At 42.0% G+C, this 19,948-nt stretch overlaps 1 protein-coding gene across 1 annotated transcript; it reads right to left on the bottom strand.

Annotated features, from left to right (window-relative positions):
* Positions 1-1,268: 1,268 nt before the first annotated feature.
* On the bottom strand, positions 1,269-19,331 carry tfap2d (transcription factor AP-2 delta (activating enhancer binding protein 2 delta)). Its single transcript, XM_033649045.2, has 8 exons — positions 19,095-19,331; positions 17,888-18,406; positions 14,961-15,021; positions 8,831-8,996; positions 6,471-6,589; positions 6,209-6,350; positions 5,119-5,232; positions 1,269-2,739 (listed from the first exon to the last, which is right to left on the bottom strand). Exons 1-8 carry the CDS (start codon positions 19,131-19,133, stop codon positions 2,523-2,525), a joined length of 1,377 nt encoding a protein of 458 aa, XP_033504936.1. The 5' UTR covers positions 19,134-19,331; the 3' UTR covers positions 1,269-2,522.
* Positions 19,332-19,948: the final 617 nt, after the last annotated feature.

The following is a 19,948-nucleotide window of genomic DNA, read 5'->3' as shown; positions in this document are numbered from 1 at the left end:
AAGATGGGTTTTTATTATTTTTGGTATTAATTGTTACCGATTAGAAACTGTAAGCAAGGGCGCAGGTGTGGATTCAGCATTGGAGTAGGGGGACACTTATGAAATTGGGGTGTGGGGTCCTCCACCAGAACATTTTGGGCATCAAATACTTAATTCCTTGCATTCTGGTGAATTTTTATGCACAAATTTGTGCCATTTTTTTCATCAATTTATGGTGTAAATCTATTTAATTTTGTCACTTTTTGCTACTTAAATGTTTTTCTTGGGGCAGACAAATGCACATGCTCTAAATATTGAGGGGAACGTGCTCCTGTGGTCCCCCTGAAATCTGCACCTATGGCTACAAGTGTATGAAAAGATATACGCAGGTGTCAGTTTTCAGAAACTCAAATGACTCCATAATAAGTGTCTGCACAAAGCATCATGTTGCTCTCGTGCAATAATGCATCGCTGACAAAGCTAAAGAACCTGTTATTTACCATTTGTCATCATGCATTCTTTCTGACACTCTGCAATGCATTATCAATGGCTCAGCATTGTTCCAGAATCATGAAACATTGACTGCATGTGTATATATTTAGGGGATAACACCATCTGTCAAAAACCAGAACCAAACAATAACAGCCAGGCTGGGAATGCACTGGAACTGTGCACCCATGTCACTTCCTCCCTTCATATCCTCGTCTTTATACCGCTATTGCTTCCCCCACCTGAGGCTCCACTTGCATTGATTCAGGGTGACAAACCGGCGCAGGCATCACTGTAAATGCATCCTGTCTGATTATGTATTTTTGTGTTATGCGGCGAACGTGACCTCCTTTTAAATGACTGGAATATTAAAGAGTAAACAGAAACTACAGAGCCCGGATGGAGACGCCAGCAGGCAGCTGCTCCTCTCTGCGTTTTATCATTGCATTGAAATATAAATAAGCAGAAAAACCTGACAGAAGTCGCTCAGACTGAAAGGAAGCGCACATGCTTGCGCACACAAAGGAGGCTTTTGAACTTTTCTGTAGGTAAAGCCTTTTTTCACAACAGTACAGAGGAACTCTGACTTTTTATAATTTTAACACAGTGAACTCATATGGATAATTCACTCTGGATGACTTTGATCTGTGCTGCCTCTTTTTAGTCTCGGCTTGCTCATTTGCCACCTTCTGTATGCTTATACATGCTGTGTGTATGCCTCTGTGTGTGTGTGTGTGTGTGTGTGTGTGTGTGTGTGTGTGTGTGTGTGCGTGCAGGCACATCTGAAAACCCAGAGTAAATAGTAGAACACGTAGCAACTGTCTTTATTGAACACCAGCATTTTAGAAGGTAGGGATTTAACATATATATAGTTGAAAGCCTACAAGAAAAGTAATTTAAATATTTATATATATCTTTACAAATGTTCATGAGCGAGTCAGAGAGCTTGTGTCGGCTAAACTTGCGTTCTGGGGAGTGTACAAAGATAGACATGCACAGGGAAGAGTAACGACGGCAACTGCAAGAGTCACCTTTTACAAAATGGCTGAGTTGGACCCTTCTCTCTCTCTCTCTCTCTCTCTCTCTCTCTCTCTCTCTCTCTCTCTCTCTCTCTCTCTCTCTCTCTCTCGCACTCTTTCTCTCTCTCTCTTTCTCTTTATCTCTCACTCACACACTCACACACACTTAGACAAACACACCACAGTGTAGCCGACACCAGGCAGTGGCGTCAGTCTCACATCCAGCCCACATGGTAAACACACTGGTTGCTATGGCACTGATTGTACGGCGTAGAAATTAAAGTAAGTCTGCTTGGTGGGGGTTCAAGTGCTGTCACAGGTACAGGTATGTGTGTGTGTGTGTGGGTGTGTGTGGGTGTGTGTGTGTGTGCATGGGTCAGGGTGATTTTTTTTTTTCAATTAAACTATGAACAATGTTTGGAAGATAAAATTATTTCAGTTTAGTCAACACATTATTGAAGCAAAATTAGAATTTTAGTCGGTAATGACAAAGATTTCTGTAATTATTTAATACAAAAAAGTTTAAAGGGACCCTTAAAGGTCAAAAAAGTGTTTTAGTTTTTGTGTTGTGGCAGAAAATTCACACCTAAATTTGCTGGGTTGAGATCAAATTGCCCCAAAACCCTTAAAATGTGTGTGTAAAGTGTGTATGTTGTCCTGGAAACCTGTGATGTCAGCATGTCCATGTTTACTTCCTGTTTTCAGAATTAATAAATAAAGAAATAAAAGTCTTGGATGAGTCACAGCCGTCTCCATGGCGTGGCTCCTCCTTGTCATGACACACACACACACACACACACACCTAAACAGGATGTTCCACTCTCACATCAGGACGTCTTGTTTGGGACACTTCTGGTTAGTGTTACATTTCAACATAAGATAAATAAATAACAATAAATATGAATTGTCCCAAATAAGACACAGTAATGCACAGGAGTTAAATCCTTTCTGAGAGTGCACACACACACACACGGTTACACACACACACACTCCTAAATGCAGCGCTCCAAGGCACGGGGACCAGGTGGGTGTGGGCTACTCAGTCTTTTCTGTTTTCCCGTCTTTGCTCTGGGGCTCGGCTGTTTTCCGGAGCTGCGTCTTTTCTGAGTTGTTGTTGATCTGTTGGTCGGTGGGTCCGCTTGTCTTCCCGCTCGAGTTTTTGTCCAGGTAGTTGAGCATCTCACTCAGGACCGTCTGGAAGGTGCTGAGAGCCGCGCAGACCGCCGGCGTGCCGAACCCATGAGTGATCAGACTGTTAGGGAGGGAGGCGGAAGCAACCGTCAGAACCGTGACAAAGCTTTGTTTCATTCAAGTGTAAGGAGAAGAAAGAAATGAGGGGTAGAGTTTGGGTTTGTAAGGCAGACTGGCTTACTGAACTAGTGCTCTTTTTTCTCTCCTCAGCTTGTTCACCTGCAGAGTAACTTTCCTCTCCCTGCATTATGGAGCTTCTAATCCTCCTAAAAGAGTGTCTTTAGTCGGGCTAACTCCTGTCAGAGCAGAGTTTTAATGTCCTGTGATGTTCTAAATGCTGGGTACACCCTGTTCCTACAGTAATTTAGGAGGAAACACTGAATACCTTAACTGTTTTAGCAAATTCTAGGCCGGAATATTGTCAGCTTTAAACGTCGATTATCTGATTAGTCAATTGAAAGAAAACTAACTGGCAATTATTTTGACAATCAATAAATTGTTTAAGCAATTTTTTTTCAATTTGTTTAAAATGATAGCTACTCTATATTTCTAGGTTTAGGAGTGTTGATCAGACAAAACAAGACATTTGAAGATTCCCCTGTGGGCTTTCAGAAATTGTGAAGGGCATTTTTCTGCTATTTCATACACTAGATAATGAACCAGAAACAATCCTTAGTAGCAGTTCTAACACTGTGCAGATATTATCACACACGATGGCGTCAAAACATACAATAGCTGTATAGGTTTTCAAAATCCCATGTAGACAGTGGTGTAGTGGAGGGTATATGCAGGTAATTGGGGTATAACCATTTCTTTTTCTGGCTCATTACAGCAGTGATTCCCAACCTTTTTCCTTAAAGGAACCCTTTGCTATCACTGAGTAAACCCCTGACTATGGATATTTCATATTATATTCAATGCATCGCAATAACAGTACAGAGCAACTGATAAACTGAACAACTATCCCAAATACAGAACACAATAACTGCAGGAAGTTTATGTCATTTGAAGCAGATATTCCCTGTGAATTTTGCATCACAGATGACTTTTCTCTGGTATTTTTTCCACCATTTCTATACGATTCTCTGTTTGTTTTTAATAATCATACATATTTAATAGGCTTCTTTTTTGAAAAATTCAGTGTGACACTTGGCCATTGTTCTTTTAATCTAAACTCTAAAAATAACGATTTTCTTCACTGAAATAATTGAAATCCTGAGCCTACTGTGAATTTTTAAAGTTTTCTTACACCCCTTAAAATCAAGGGAGCCTAGTGACCCCCAGTGAAACTTTTGTGACCCTTACTGGGGTCTGGACCCCCAGATTGGGAACCAGTGGTTAATAGTATACCCTCCTCTCGGCCAAAAAAAGACATTGGAATACATTGAAGAGTATACCTACGTCATCCCTGGTAACCTACCCATCTATCTAGTAGTACATCCACCTCAATAACTATCACTACACCACTGTGTGTAAGTATGTAAAGCAATCAACAGTCACACTCAATCATATTTTAATTCTAATTTGCTAAAACAAAATTTACCATATCAACTTTAACAGAAAGCTTTTTTAATTTGTATGTTTTCAGTTTCTTAAAGTTCTATAAAGCAAAGTTTACCCCCTATCCAGTGATGGCACACATCAGAAACATTACGTTATTTAAAATGAAATTCTTTTAAATTTTATTTTATTGTATTTTTGGACATTGCATTAAATCAAACATAAGGGATACGGAGGAGTGGAGTGTACATGGAGAGCATTAGAAGCAAAAGCAAAAGAAGATTAAATTAGCAAATTTGCACATAGGCTTACTGTTTTCTTTGATCGCTTGTTTTAATTATTTTTTGTTAGCTAAGTTGTTTATCTGTGTTGATTTCTCATTGGTTGTTGTTTGTTATGGGGTAAAATAAAGAATAAATGATCATAAAACAGGGTTTTTAGAAATGTTAAATCACTTTCTCAATGTGATAGTGGTTTGTCCGGCCTGTAAAATCCTCAGGCAGGTTGTTGCAGAGCTAAATGTCAGGTCACCTCTCAGCTCAGACCTTTAAGCTGCCAGAAGGATGCTGCTGTTCAATCTGTCAGCCGAGCTCACATCTTATTTCTCTGCCCGGTGCTCTACACTACATCTCCCTTTGGAGGTTTGACAAAACTTGTGTATATTCTGCGACGGATGACGCCATAGATGTGACATTTCTGCTAACAAGCCGCCGTTCCCTCCTCCTCTGTCATTTGTGCCAAATAACAAACTGCACTAACAAACTGCACAGCTGCATCTTTGGAAAATGGCAAAGCGGTCAGAGCCAAGACGGAGAGCAGCCGGGCTCTGCAGGAAAAACTGTCGACACCGAGTAGTTTCAGTTGTCTACAGTGACTCCAGATTGGAGACATTGTTAAAAAAATGTCCATTACTTCTGTGTAAAGAGCAGGTGTGTGTTACCTGAAGTGTGTGAGGTGTCTCTGGATGTCCAGGTCCAGGATGGGGGTCGGTCTGGAGGAGCCCAGAGGAGAGCGATCTTGGCTCAATAAGTCCTGGAACTCCTTACAGATTTGCCTGATGGACAGAAGGAGGGAGGGAATGAGGGTTTACCATCTGTCTCCAACACAACCGTCGCAATTTGTGGTGTTTTTTTTTTCTTCTTTCCCTTGCACCCATCCTCATCATTTTTTGGATCAACCCACACATAAATTCCTCCCAGGAAACAATTGAAGGACGTGCAGGAGCGAGACAAGCTCAATGTCAATCCAAAAACAAGCAAAACACTTTCACAACATGATACCCCAAAAAATTCTGCAAACGCAGAGTCAAAGCTGGTTTTCAGCATTTGGTCAGGGTTGTCTTTCTGGATTTTACTCAGCGTTGAGAACATTGTTGGGATTACTTTATCGGAAAAAATCTAACTTAGCTGGACAAGAGTGGGAGCTGTTTCCCCTCAGCACATCCAGCTCTCAGTGTGTAAGTATTTACTGTAAATGCAGCTCATGCTGTTACATAAACACACATTTTGTGAGTATAGTATTTTAAAATTCAAATCCAGTCGATGCTCTTTGTGTGAAAAGTGTGTGTGGTTAGGAGTGGGAGGTTGTCCAAACTCACAGCACTTTTTCCCTGCTGTGCATGAAGTTTATATTCTTATATAATGTTCTTCTTGGTAACCAAACCTCCCTTAAACCTAAATTTTCCTCAGTTGTCTGACTCTCACAGAGCCGTTTTATCCCAAAAGAGTTCCCCAAAGATGGATGGTTACTAGTAGGGTGATGAAGAGTATAAGGCGGCTGTAAATGGGAAAACAAGGTGTGAAATGGTGTTAAATTATCAATGATCTCGACCCTGATGCATCTCTGGAATTGACTGTGATTTCCACCTCAACATATAGACTTGTACGCAAACTTAAATCTGCACCTTTTGACCTTTTGGAGGTATAAAACCTTTAACATCAGGCAAATTTCAGAATAAAAGACACTGTAGTGCGTTTGCTCTGTTTTATTTGAGTGTGAATGTGTGTGTGAGTGTGTGTTTGCATTCTCACTTTGTAGCCAGGACCATTTTCTTGCGTGCGCTGGTCTCTTTCGGCTCACTGTGCTGCCTCGCCAAATGTTCCCCCACTGCCTTGCTGGGGAACTCTGTCTCGCAGGTGTAGCCAAAGTCCCTCGCCAGGTGGAGTGCCTCACCTGAGCACGGAAAAAAGGGGGAACAGACTGATGAAGCAAGTGCTGAAAGGATTAAATAAGAACACTGGAATACATATGAAGGTATAACTAAAACTTTTGGACAATATTTTGGGCTTATACCTTCCACCAGGGAGGTGAGCAGCGTGACGTTGGCAGCTTTCCTCCGCCCTGCCGGCAGGTTGAGGCCTAGACGGTCTAGTTTCTCACGAAGACACCGGCCTCCGTTCTTAGACTTCGCTCTGTTGAAGAGTCAAATAACTTTTTTACACACATAAATATGGATCAACATCATCCTTAATTATGTTTTAAAGGAATTGAACCATAGTAAAATCATCAGCATGTCTTTAATTACGTCTTGAAAGCAGTGATGGAAGAATATAGATTTGCTTTGATTTGACAAAGGCGTGAAATTAAGCATAAAATCAAAGAGTGTGGAATTAAAACATGTCAACTTGTTAAAAATTAAATATGCTATGTATACGCTGAGATATCTTAGCATGTCCCCCTGAGTTTCCTCTGTCACTGTCTGAGTGTTTGTCTCCGTCTATACCTAAAGTGAGAAGTGCTATTTTGGAAACCGGAGGACCAGTGGTCCCTGTCATTTCTTTATCTTTTTATGTGAAATTTTTTTAAGCCATATATGTACGCCTGTGGACCCTTTAGGGATATTTTGATTGAAATTACTGAGGGATTTCTATCATTCTATTACAAACCAGTGTCCAAACAAACAGACTTACACTTCAGATAAACTTCTAAACACTGATTGTGATTTTTGGCTCTGACAGCTTCACGTTCTCATCTGTTAGAATAATTTTAGTGTTGTTGCTGTGATTTATTCCACTCCAGATAAGGATCAACACCTCTGTTTGCACATTTTTGTTTGTTTGTTTTTGACTATATGATGCCTCATCTTGTAGGACCAGCCATATTCTCTCTCCTCTTCCCCCCTTCCCTTTCTCTGTGCCTCATCAATAATACAGTGCTGGCAACTCTTGCTTTCCTCTGGTTCCTCTGATCCTGGCATGCTTTGGCCTGGTCTCGCCTCCCTCTGGCTCCCTGGGCATGGCGGCGCGTGCAGCCCCGGCCCCTCGTTCGCCTAAAATAGTCTTTGTGGGCGCTCCTGTATATCCTCTGTTTCATCTGAGGGCTACAAAGACTCAGGCAGCGCTCTCCAATGTTCACCAGCCAGATTCAGGCTTTTAAAAATCTGTGTTTTCACTCTAAAATCCCTCTCTGTCACACTCTTCACGTCAGTGTTATTTTGTTAGATTTACAGGGAGTGGACAAAATAACAGGAACATTTTGGTATTCTAATACAATCCAAAAGAACAGCCCTGCAGTAAAGCCACATTCACCGTGAGTTTGTCTCCAAGTTGTTGATTTATGAAGCAAAAATTTGTTGTTTTTCACACTTTCACTGCTACACTTCGACACTTTTATTCTTATATAACCCTGCTGCTGCACGGCCTCGATGTTTTGCAAGTTTTGTGTCCTACATGAATAGGTGTAGATTTCTGCGGGGTGCAGGGGACACACACCTCTCAATATTTGGAGCATGCGCATTTGCCTATAGATACATGAAAGTAGCAGAGGACTTTTATTTAAGACATTTAGACCATAAAGTGACGCAGAAAAGGCACAAATTGGTGCAAGAAAATCCCCAGACTGGAGGAAATGAAGCGTATGATGCTCAAAATTTTCCGGTAAAGGACCCCTAAACCCCCTCCCCCCCCCCCCCTCCCCGTTTCATATGTGTCAATACCACCGCCAATATTGACACAAAACCTACACCCTTGCCTACTTGGCTTAAACATTTTTTTGCCAAATCATCAAGAACTTAACCACTCTAGGTCCAACTAGCATGGTGTATCGGCAGGAACTTGGCGATACGATACGTATCACAATACAGAGTTACATTTCAATATATCACGATATATTGTTATACTGTAAGCTAAGTGCGATGTTGTGATTTATTTCTCTTTAATTTTAGGAACATTGTCATAGTATAAAGAATACACCATCATGTGCATAAAATTTGAGTAAAAAAAGTTAACTTTTTTTGTGCCATTAGACCTGTAGAGTCTGCATTTGTATTTATCACACTCCCTGTAACCCGCCAGCAAAATGTTCTTACGTTGGACTGGAAGAGTCAAATAATTGAAGATAAACTACAACACTTAAGGATCTAGTGGTCAGGGGGTTTGAACGCAAAATAAACCGCCGCCATGATTCTTGCATGTAAACTAGGGCTGGGCGATACGGAGAAAATCACGATACCCCGAAATCGATATTGCAACGATATTGTAGGGTTGACCATTGGTGCCTTCACAAAATATTTACTGCTAAAAGAACTACCGGTCCAAGCCAACAATTCAGTACACTCTTTTGAGTCACTGTAGTTACATTAAGATGCAGTAAAGAAGCTGTGATGAACCCTTGTTTTGCAGCAGTGTGCGGTCAGTGTGTGTGTTTGTACTGACCTGCGCAGTATGCCGCCCAGTAGGGAGGCGTTGAGGCACTCTGGTGGGGACAGTCTTCTTTTCACCTCGGCGATAGTGACTTTGTACTTGGAGGTGGAGCTGAGCAGCGACAGGCGGCCCGGTACCGAGCAGAACAGATCTGTAGGGTTCACCACACATGTCCCCCCTGCACACAAACACAACACACGAGTTAATGACAAGGTTCAACGTGGACGAACAACAATACTACTAGAGGTGTTAAATGAATAGTTGACCGAAACATTTATCAGACTTGATATTTTTATAGTAACCACATGAAATTACTTGCACAGTCCACACCTCTGCTGACACAAATTAAAGTTGCAGTGTATCTTGATCTTTGTCACTATCCTACAAAAATCATGTCTCGTCACCTTTTCTTCAGCTAAGAAAAGCAGCTGTTTTCTGCTTTTTCCCCCAGACAATCAAATGTATAATTAAAAGGGATTATTCATTTTAAGTTTCATAGAAGACTAAATTCCGGGTCTCTTCGGTTTGTTCAGGTGAAGGCTGACATGGAGCTGTGCTGTATAACTGGCTGTGTGTTATCTAAACACACACTGTAAACAGTGCTGTTTCAGCTGATGTAGAAGTGAATACATATAATTGGCCAACTGTTCCTCTAATGATGCTGTGTGTCAACAGACGGACCAACATGAAGCTGAAATAATGCAGCACAACAGTGGAACCATTAAGCAAAGAACTGTGGAGCAACCGTTTGCCACTTTAGATTGTTGAAAGCTTTTTATACATTAATAGCGTAATGCACTTCGGACCCGTTGTACATGCTTTGCTGCTGCAGGGTCTAATGACAGGTCAGAATATCATTTAACAGGAATGCTGACCCACCTTTTGGTACATTTTATTGTGTAGTCGTAATTTTTAACACTGTTCAGATCATAATGTAACAAAGGTTTGTGTTATTTTGGAAGATCCCCTACGTAGACAGAAGCTTGACTCTTTCAGGGAAGTAGTGCAGTTAGCTTTACTATTGGGTTTTATAACTACATAGTAGCATTTTGCCAATAACACCTCTGTCCTAAGTATATCAGAATAAAAAAGTGCCACCAACCAATATCCAGTTATACTAGATGTTCACTTCCACTGTGTTTGCATTTAAACACCAAACGTCTGTCACTGCACTAACCAACATTTACACACAATACACAGTCATAAACTGGAGTTATAATCTGAAGAGTTATAGTTGAACATGTATTTTTATATTTGATTAGAGACTGATGAGTGAAGCGTCAACAAACCAACACTGACAGAAATAAATCTGAGCAGATGTAAGTGTTAAATCTGTGATATTAACCATAAAAAATATGTTTGTATCTTTATATGAAAATGTCTAGTTTTAATTAATCTGCATTGGTTTATTTTTTACTTAACAAGATCTACTAATGTAATCCCAGCCAATCTTCTTAGGTATATAAGAAGATTATACAACAAACAATGAGCTTGTTTTATTTGCTGTATTCCAAAATAACTGCAAATTCCAGATTATTTTCCCCACTTGGATTTTTACTTTAAATGACAGTTCACGCATTACTGAACACACAATGACGGGAGCTTCCTGGATATGGCAGTTGTTTCTAAATGTTCCAAAATCACCAAATCTCCACCCCAAAACATTGACTTGAGATCATGAGTGATATGGAATCACATCAGGCTCACCCTGGTTATCTTTCAAGTAAGTACACTTACAGGAACAGCAAAAAAACAGTCTTGCTTGATCTACATGACAAAATTAAGTTGACTTTGTTTGCAAATTTATTTTAAACACACAAAATTCTAAAAAAAAAAAAAAAAATCTACAATGACTTGTTTTGTTTGATCCACATAATAATCTGATGCAAAATATTCCCTTTTTTTTTTTTTTAAATCGATCTAGCCAGATATTTTTTTTTTTTATCAGAGGAGGGTATTCTGAAGATTTGTTGAAATAATAGTAATAAAAATAATAATAGATTTAACACTGTTCGAGAAACATTGCAGAGCCAGAAGCACCTAAAAAGTGCTACTTCAGTCTGAGTCTCACTTTGTAATGAATTCTGCAGGTAATGAGAGGATGCTGTATTTTTACAAGAGCTGTAACATCCTTTTCCTTTATTCTTTATTTTTGTGTAGGTGTTTTCAGGTCTGTAGTGAATGTATCCAATGAAAATCAATTCAGACCTTGAAAAGCCTCGACTCACAGAAGATGCATGTACATTTTAGTCAGACAAGGAGCTAATGCATAAAAGAATAAATGTATCCTCAACCTGGAGGAAGGGTGGATTTAGCTGTGTGCGAACTTTACATGAGGTCTTTCTGGTTTTTATTTGTAAGAGTGACGTGTATTAGGACATGATATGTTATGAGAAATATATCAGAGCAAACAGGAAGTCGGTGCAGTAATGTGTCAGTGCAGCCAGTGTGCAGTAGTATTCACAGTGAATGGAAAGTGCAACGTCTGCACAGGAAAAATGCTCACCACTACACTATATCAGAAAAATCTATCAAACTTAATATTTTTTTATATTAACCACCTTTCTTTTGTCACATGCAGCATCTTAATCCACATTTCTCACTGCCTTAAATGCCTCTAAATTTTAAGGATGCAGCCTATTTTGATCTTTTCACATGAAAATGCATCTCCAAAATGTCACCTATTCATGAGCTAGGGAAAAAAAAAATCCTGTGTTCAGCTTTATCACAATACGTATTTTCAAATAATCCAATGCATTTTTAAGTTGCATGTGCATTTTAAGAAGTAGGGGAATTCTTTCCACCCATAAAATAACTCTTAATTCTTCTGTTTATTGGAAAAAATGACCAAAAATGTGAAGATACATGGAAGTCTGGTGTGCTCCACATGCTTCACAGTACAACTATAAACATTATATACGTTAAAATATCATTTTAATCAAAACTCAAACCAGAAAAGATTATGATAGCATATGCACACTCACCACATAAAAATACATAGGATCAAGTATCTCCAATCACCACTGCTGAGATCAATGTGTTTTGCTCAGCACTTCATCAGCCTCCTTTCCACTAGTTAAATATTACATGTTTTACTATGCACATATATTTATATTTCTCTTTCAGCTCAATATTTGTCCGCGTGTAAGAGAAAGAGTCTGCTGCAATCTACAACAAAACCTTCCTCTAATCACCTTCCACCAATCAGCACGTTGATGTTCATTGTGTACTTGAGGCTCCTGGAAGTGTGAATAAATGATTGTGGTTGTGATGGTGAAGGCTCTTTCACATTATTAATTGCATCTGAATCAGTGTTGCCGGATCCTCCTGGAATAAATCGACTGCTCTGAGTAGGCCTATTATTATTAAACTTTCACTTGAACTAACGTCCCAAGCAGCTGAAACGCAAGGTTTCTGTCTGATGTACTGTAGGCTATATTCTATTATTCATCTGCCTCATTATCAAATCTAACAGCAGGGTGTGTCGCTTTGTTACTCGGCCGTGCTGGATATGATGGAATGAAGAAAAAGGGGATGCCATTTAGGGCCGAGGAGAACAACACTGCAGGCGCAGATTGGCTGCACACGCCAATCTTCTCAGGCCAGTGTGGACAGTTTGGCCACAGACTTTATATATGAGCAACTGTAACCTATATTTTTTTTTCTTCTCTGAGAATCTATTATTCACCATCAGCAGAAATGTGCCAGTTTGGCCTCATTGCTGTGGCCCTGCAGGAAGGCACTTAGACCTGCAGCTTCAAACGCATGTCACCCAGGTTCAGCACCCTGGACAGCGGCTCCCACCTTTCATTCCAGCACCTGGACAGCGGCTCGTGCCCACAGCACAAGTGTGACATCATAATGGTGTGCTCACAAAAGCCTGTTGTACTCCAGCGGGCAGCACTTTGTAGGACTTGTGTTTCACTCAGGCTGTCAAAAATGGACGCTTGCAGGTCGAGGGGAATCGATTGATACTATTGGTTAAGGTTGAACCCGCGTGTGTGTGTGTGTGTGTGTGTGTGTGTGTGTGTGTGTGTGTGTGTGTGTGTGTGTGTGTGTGTGTGAAGTCCGGCTTGTGTTATGTGTGTCTATATGTGACACCAACCCTGCAGACCTGTCTGTCAGACTCACGCGCTCTGACAGGGGGCGCGCGTCTCTGAAAGCCGCGGGTTCACATCATATTAATTCCCCTAAAAATGTTTTGATTCAAAGTAGTTTGTATTTTATGTTGCCAAGGGCAATCGAAAAGAGCTATTGCCGGTAGTGCAGTCAGTGGAGCGCGCGGGCCCAGAGGCGATAACGGTATTTAAGCAACGGAGAGTAGCCTCGGGCTGCGGCGCGAGCGGCGGGCGGGATCACACGCGGAATCAAGCGCCTTTTACGAGTTTGCCACGAAAATTAAAGAAAAAGAGACACGGGCCAAATGTCATTCTCCTCATTTTTTAACAACAATGTTTATAGCTTCCCAAAAAAAAAAAGCCCGCCAATGTCTTGACAGGGAAAAGAGAGAGGCGCGCGTACTGGATGTAGTGGCGGGGGCGCGCCTGACAGATCAGCTTGATCTGCGCGGCTGCTGTTATAGAGCTGAAGTGGAAAAGGGGGGATAGCAGGGGTGATTAAAAACACAGACGACGACTCCTAAGTAGGATCCGCGTTTCTTGAGTGATTTTCTTTTGAAAAAGGTTATGTGAATATTCATGCCGCCAAAGCCGCAGTCAGAAAGAACAACATTAATATGATCTCGGCTGAATCCGGGGCCCCGCTCTGCATTAGCATATCAAAGCGTCCGCCCGAGGCGAGAGAAGCTATCGATACGGGAGCGGGAGGTAAAGCAAAGATTATTGGTTGTGATGGTTGCAGCGGCTGAGCTCAGGGCCAAATACGGCGCACCATTAACCGAAAGTGATAGCGGAGGGATTCCCGCGTCAATCCGAGAGAAAAGCCCCAACACCTAGGCAGAGCTGATGAAAAATTAAACCCGAGACACAGCCTTTCCTCTCTGTATGGAAAACTACACATAGTCCCGACTAGAAAAAAGAATCTTTGATGGACCTGAAGCAGATCCAGAGCGCGTTAAAACCCAGACTCATGAGGAAATTGGCCTCATATGTGTTGATGCAGGCCGGAACCACATCCACACCTTCAAACCCTCAACCTGTGCCGCCTTCACGGCCCCAGCCTTTAAAGGCTTGGATTAATTCTACTGATTAAACATACAAGAAACAGCAATTAGGCACTCGAGCAATATAAATACCCCTGTGATGTGTGATGTGCTTTACAGTGCAGCGCACAGATAATTACATAAGAGAAAAATAATAATAATAAGAAAATGCAATAGTATTTGCCCAGAAGCAAATGAACCGCTGGTGGAAAATTATATCCCAGATTGCCCCTTATAGTTTCAAATATTTTTCTAATCGCCTATGTCAAACATATTTTCAGTTTGTATAATCGAAATGAATTGAATTTATTAATTTACAATAGACTGAACCTGTAAATTGGATGCAATTCATTCATTTAAGTCTCACAGCTTTTTAAATATAAAAATAGTGCAAAATTATGCTTTTAATATATATGTTTTGTTGCATAAATAGCATGCGTATTTCCTGTTTAACTGCAGGTGACATAAGTATGATGAATTTATTAAAACAAGCATAAATATTAGATTAAAATACTGTGTTTACTGAATGAAAACAAAGGCACTCTTGTCTTAAAATGCAGCCCGACTTCAAACAGGAAGTGTCTATATTGTGCGTCACATGCTATACTATAAAATGACTGCCATATTAATTCATGACTTGTTGACATTTTAATTTCCTGGATAAAAAAAAATCAATGTTTAGAGTGACTGGTAAAAAAAGGAAAAAATCCGTAGGTGTTTGAGTGACAGTCCATTTCATACTGGAAATGGGAAGCAGCGTCTGTGCGCGTGTTACTGTGTGTGAGTGTTTAAATAGGCGAGAAAATGGGGGCCCCGCTCCTGCTGTAACATGTTGACAGCAGACAAGAGAGCAGTGTTCCGCCTGTTTGTCTGTCTGCCTCGCTGTCTTGTCGTGTCTAGCTGCGAGTGGTGTGTTCACGGCCTCCGGTACATATACAACAATATAAGAGAGGGAGAGAATAAACGGATGGGCCCCCTTACCTCTCCGGATGACGCCCCCTTGGCCGTTCAGCACGAGCCCACACTGCGCTTCCACGGAGCCCTGCGGAGACACGCAACTCATTAGGACGAGCAGACAGGTGAAATCACTTCACCTAGGTTTTTTTTTTTTTTTTTTGCTCACACACACATACACACACTGCTGAGGCACAGTTTACTCAGCTGTCAGGCTGTAGGAACACCTGAAATTAATGACGTCTCTTCTTCTTGGGAGCTGTGCGTAATGGCGCATCATCAACACCATGCACTAAAGAAAATTGTGTATGTAAACATGCATTGACTACAGTTGTTTCTGATCTAGAGCGCCTCATACATAGTGCTCCTAAATGTTTCTTCAGGCAACCCATTATATTGGTCCACTGGCTTCATACCTTTTGGCTAAAACGCACCATTTTGACCCCCTGTCATGTTGTTTATTTGCAGTAATTTCATCAGAATTCGTGTATTAAACTTAATATTTCTCAAGAAAACATGAAAAGTTAGAGGTAAATAAAGTGTATGACCCCTCACATGTATCTTGCGTTCTCTTTAAGGGTGTCCAAACCCACATTTTGGGAAGCACTGCCTTTATATCATTTTGTTTCCTGCAAACTTCCCCAATCAGACCTCAAACAGTTCACCTTCTCCCAAACACTGGCCCTGTTGCACGCCCTTTGAGCAAATATTCTAGTGGTGAAAGCCTTTTTGTTAGAAAGTGTACGTCACTTAGCAGGCTTTGAGTAAAATCGAGGGCACAGTTAGAAATCAAGGATGCAGCTCACGGCTCGCCCAGAAACGAGCTTAATTTGAAAGGCTCCAGGCGATAAGCGAGGACAGCACAACCCGTGCAGACTGAGCAATGAGCACAAGTGTCCAGAGTTTGTTGCAGCCACCAACCTGTTGGGGATCATCACTCTGTGGCGCACACACACACACACACACATAACAAGCATCCTATATGGGGGGCTGTATGTACAGGCAATGGAAACCTGTTACCGCCGCCGCCATTTTGGTCCAGATCAGACTCGCGTGCTATCAACAATGTCATCAAGAAAGGAGAACACGCGCTTTTTTATTCAGAAAAACACTTAATCCCCCCGTGCGCGCCTCGAGGCCCTGGCCCACGCAGACACCCCCCTCCCCTGATTAAAATAAAGTGGGAGAAAAGGGAGCTTGTTGTAGTTTCTTTCTTAACCAGGCTCCTGCTTCTGTTTCTTTTCTTCCACTGCGGAGCTAAAGTGATTATAAAATCAATATACAAAACGCACGAGGTCTTGCATGAATTAGCTTAGTGGCGGGAGAAAGGTGTGGCAGCTGCTTTTGTTCGCCATGAAAATCTCTTTAACGCGCTCAAAGATGCGACCGGGGCTGCACGAGACCATGGGCGCATCTGTTCCCGTTCATACATCCGCCTCGCGCGAGCTCAGGTTCACGAGCCGTTTCTTTCTTTTTCCCCTCCTCAATAAAAAGGGTCAAACCTGGGCTCTTTTCAAGTGCCAGCAGCTTAGGAAAATATAGTGTTGGCTATAACAATGATCAATGCGAGCCATATTGCAGAAATAAAATAAAGGCGACGCTCAGCACGCTTTTTAATTTTAGTAATTTAGCAACAAATATTACGCAGGCTGCAATAAATTGTATATTTTGATAATAAATTAATTAAAGTTAATAAATTTCACGCAAAACTCGTCTAAAAATATACAATAAATAGCAATAAAAATAGATAAATAAAACGCGCCATTAAAATTCCCCTAAAGTTGCTGCAATTTTTTAATGCAATTTTAAATTAAATACACAACATCATCCTTGGGCAATATTGCCACACCCTGCAAATAAAGTCAAATTAATTAAAAGAAAATTATTTATCTCCATTAAAATAATATTTCTGTTATTATTATTATTATTATTATTATTATTATTGATGCAATTTAAAGATAAAAAATTACCGTAATGACATTAAAAAACTGTCGATAAAAGCGACTCCTTATCGAGTTGGTAAATAGTTAACGTGACTGAAATTATGTGTGGCTGTGTTAAATTGTGTTTAACTAGAGAGGTGTGTGTGTTTCTTTTTTTTTTTAAGCAGCTCAGATGTCGCTGCATAAGTAACAAAGTTGATTGACGTTAAGTCTGTAATTGGATAAACTACGGTGCTTTATGGCGCCCGAGCCGGGCATTGTGCCCTGAACCCCGATCCGTTAATCCGCCCTTTACCGGAGAATAGAGCAACCAGCGGCTTTTCTTTGCCTCAACAGACAGCCGGACACACACACTCACACACACACAGAAGCACCGTGCGAATCCGTTTTCATCTCGACCATTTCTTTACATCGAAAAGAATTATGTAAAATATGGGTCACGTGTGTTTCTGGGGAAATAAAAGGGCGGATTGCACAATAGGATTGTATAGACTGCCAGTCAATTAACCTTTAGAAACAGGCCTGCCTTTCAGAGAGGGGGGCTGGTGCACTTGACATTTACTTAGCCTGTTGTACAGTCACGTTTGCTCTGGCAACAAAATTATCTGGAGATGATATTCCCAATATCATTTAGTCCAAAAGTAGGACAGAGTCAGTGGCTGGGCATAACCTACAGGCCAAATGTAACACAGCCTTGTCAGTGTCAGAGACAACAGACAGATGAAGCAGACAGGCAGACAGACAGACATCTGGCGCTGTCTTTCTGTTCAATATTTTTGGTATTGCTGTGTTGCTGGTACAATAGAGGGAGAGGAGGGGGGTTCAATAGTAGGCCAGTGGGGCAGGGATGCTGGGCCTTGTGGCAGCTACAGGGGTCTGTGTTAGTGTTATATCCTATGTGATGGAGCAGTGTTAATAAAGCAGGAGCCGGAGGAGAATAAGGAGGAGGGTGGAGGAGGCCTGGAGGTGATGGGGGGGCTGTGGGGAGAGAGTGGAAGAAGCCGCCGGTACCTGCAGGTCGTCTGACGCGGACGAAGGGAGACCCAGGCCGGCGGCGGGCAGCAGCCTCTGGTCCGGGTGGTGCATGCCGACGCCGTAGGCCTGGGAGCCGTGTGACGTCATCAGCGACAGGTCATGGCGCCGGTAAGCGTCGAGGCAGCCCAGCTCGCGCCGCTGCTGCTCGTCCAGGCAGGAGGACTTGAGGGCCGAGCGCGCATTGTGCAGGTTGATGAAGTCTGCGGGCTCCCCGTGGTGGATCTGCTGGTAGTACTGGCCCGAGTGCAGCGAGTTGAGCCCGTAGGCCTCCGGGGCCACGGCCGGGTGGGAGTGCTGGAACTCGTAGTGGAAGGACTGGTGGTGGAGGGGCGTGTACTGGTGGTTGGCGGAGAAATAGGGCGAGGCGAACTCCGTCCCCGCCGGCGCCGGGTAGGTGAGCGGGGAGGAGGAGGAGTAGGCGACCGAGGAGTTGGCCACGGACTCCAGGCAGCCGAGCTGCATGAGCCGGTAGCTGTTTGATCCGTCGTGACGTATCTACAAGATAATAAAGAGACGGGGAAATATATGAGCCGTGTCATTTAGCATCAGCCGGTGTCTCCTCTCTCTGCCTCCCAAACACACTCAAAAACACAACTCACACACTCACAAAGCGCTTTTTTTCTCTCTCTCTTCCCACTTTAAACCACCTGAAGGAGATGTCATTTCCACACGCCCGGGAGGGGAACGAACGCACGGCAACAGGAGCCATCGGTATTTTTTTCCTCCTCCCTTTGGCATGCCTGTCACTCTCCTTGCAGCGTTTTTTAAAAGGCGTGCTGTTATATATTATTATTATTACTGAGCTGCTGGCAAATTTACTGTCCCAGCCCTCTCGCTCATTCTGGATGGGAGGTAAGCAGAGTGAGACACAGCGGAGTGTTCCGCCCTAAAATGTTCTAATCACACTGTTACCGGCTCACACACACGAGCCTCATTTGCTTCCACACACTAATAAAAAGCCCCGTTTTTACCGGCAGCTGCAGTGAGATGCACGACTCATATCTCCCTCCATACATATTATTTTTATCATCCATGCGCTACAGTAGCCTATATTCCACTTGGAGACTTCTTGGGAGCAGATGCTGCCTCCAAATGCCTCCGTAACTCCAAGCAAACTGTCTTTATTCCTCTACAAAGCTGCTATAATTTCATAAATTAAAAGCATGTGAAGTAACTAAATTACCTCTGCGTCGTGGACAAGTCCGGGGAAGGTCGCTGACATTGTGCTTTCTCCAAAGTAACCCGTGTTTTTTTTTTTCTCCTCTCCGCTCTTTGGCCCGATCGAATAATAATAATAATAATAATAAAAATGCGTTAAAATCCTCAAAAAGCGAGAGAAATGGAAAAGTCCCCCCTCGCGCGCTCTCGGTAACGGCAGAAAGCTGGCGGAACGCGAGCGTCTCCCCTCTGCACGGACGGGGCTGGCTCACGGATTTTGTACTTGCAGGGTATTTCTCGGCTGATGTCGTAGGTCCCTTGGTAATATAGAAGTTTTGAAAATTAAGCATCAGCACTGAGGAATGGGAGGACAATAGACGGAGCGGAGCATCCCAGGAGACAAGGAATAAATATTGTATCTTCGCCTTAATAAGGAACCAAGTGCTTCTTTCAACATTTTCTACGCTTTTTGTGGACATTTTCCCTTTTTTATGACCCGTTTGTATTTTCACAAGCTCTTCTCCTCGCTTTCGTCTTATTATTACTATTATTTTTTTATTCTCACACACACAAAAATATGTAACGGATTTTCAACGGAAACGTAAGTTTTTGCTTTGAAATATTATAACGCTAATTTCGACAGATATCAACGGAATAAAAAGAGGATTTCCGTGTGTTTCTAGAGCACGCTTTGGGATGAATTTAGGCAGCTTCGGTGAGGAATTTCATTTGGAAACGGGATGTTTTCGATGCTTTCTTGCATGCCTCATGGATTTTCATTATTACTGTTTTTTAGGCATTTTCAATACTGCGGATTATAATGAAACAAGCACACACGTGCACGCATTTTTTTTCAGCAGAGATTCATTCGATGTAGCC

Source organism: Epinephelus lanceolatus, chromosome 13, assembly GCF_041903045.1.
Source record: "Epinephelus lanceolatus isolate andai-2023 chromosome 13, ASM4190304v1, whole genome shotgun sequence".
NCBI classification, from domain to species: domain Eukaryota; kingdom Metazoa; phylum Chordata; class Actinopteri; order Perciformes; family Serranidae; genus Epinephelus; species Epinephelus lanceolatus.
The sequence above is the reverse complement of the archived record's forward strand: the minus strand, read 5'-3'. Positions and strand labels throughout refer to the sequence as shown.

What these genes read in the sequence shown, in the direction of transcription:
- tfap2d (XM_033649045.2), bottom strand. Translation starts at nt 19,133, where the DNA reads ATGTCAGCGACCTTCCCCGGACTTGTCCACGACGCAGAG. An exon ending in CCGCGTCAGACGACCTGCAG is followed by an intron (nt 15,022 to 17,887) that starts GTACCGGCGGCT and finishes GTGTCTCCGCAG; the next exon opens with GGCTCCGTGGAAGCGCAGTG. An exon ending in GCTCACCTCCCTGGTGGAAG is followed by an intron (nt 6,351 to 6,470) that starts GTATAAGCCCAA and finishes TTCCGTGCTCAG; the next exon opens with GTGAGGCACTCCACCTGGCG.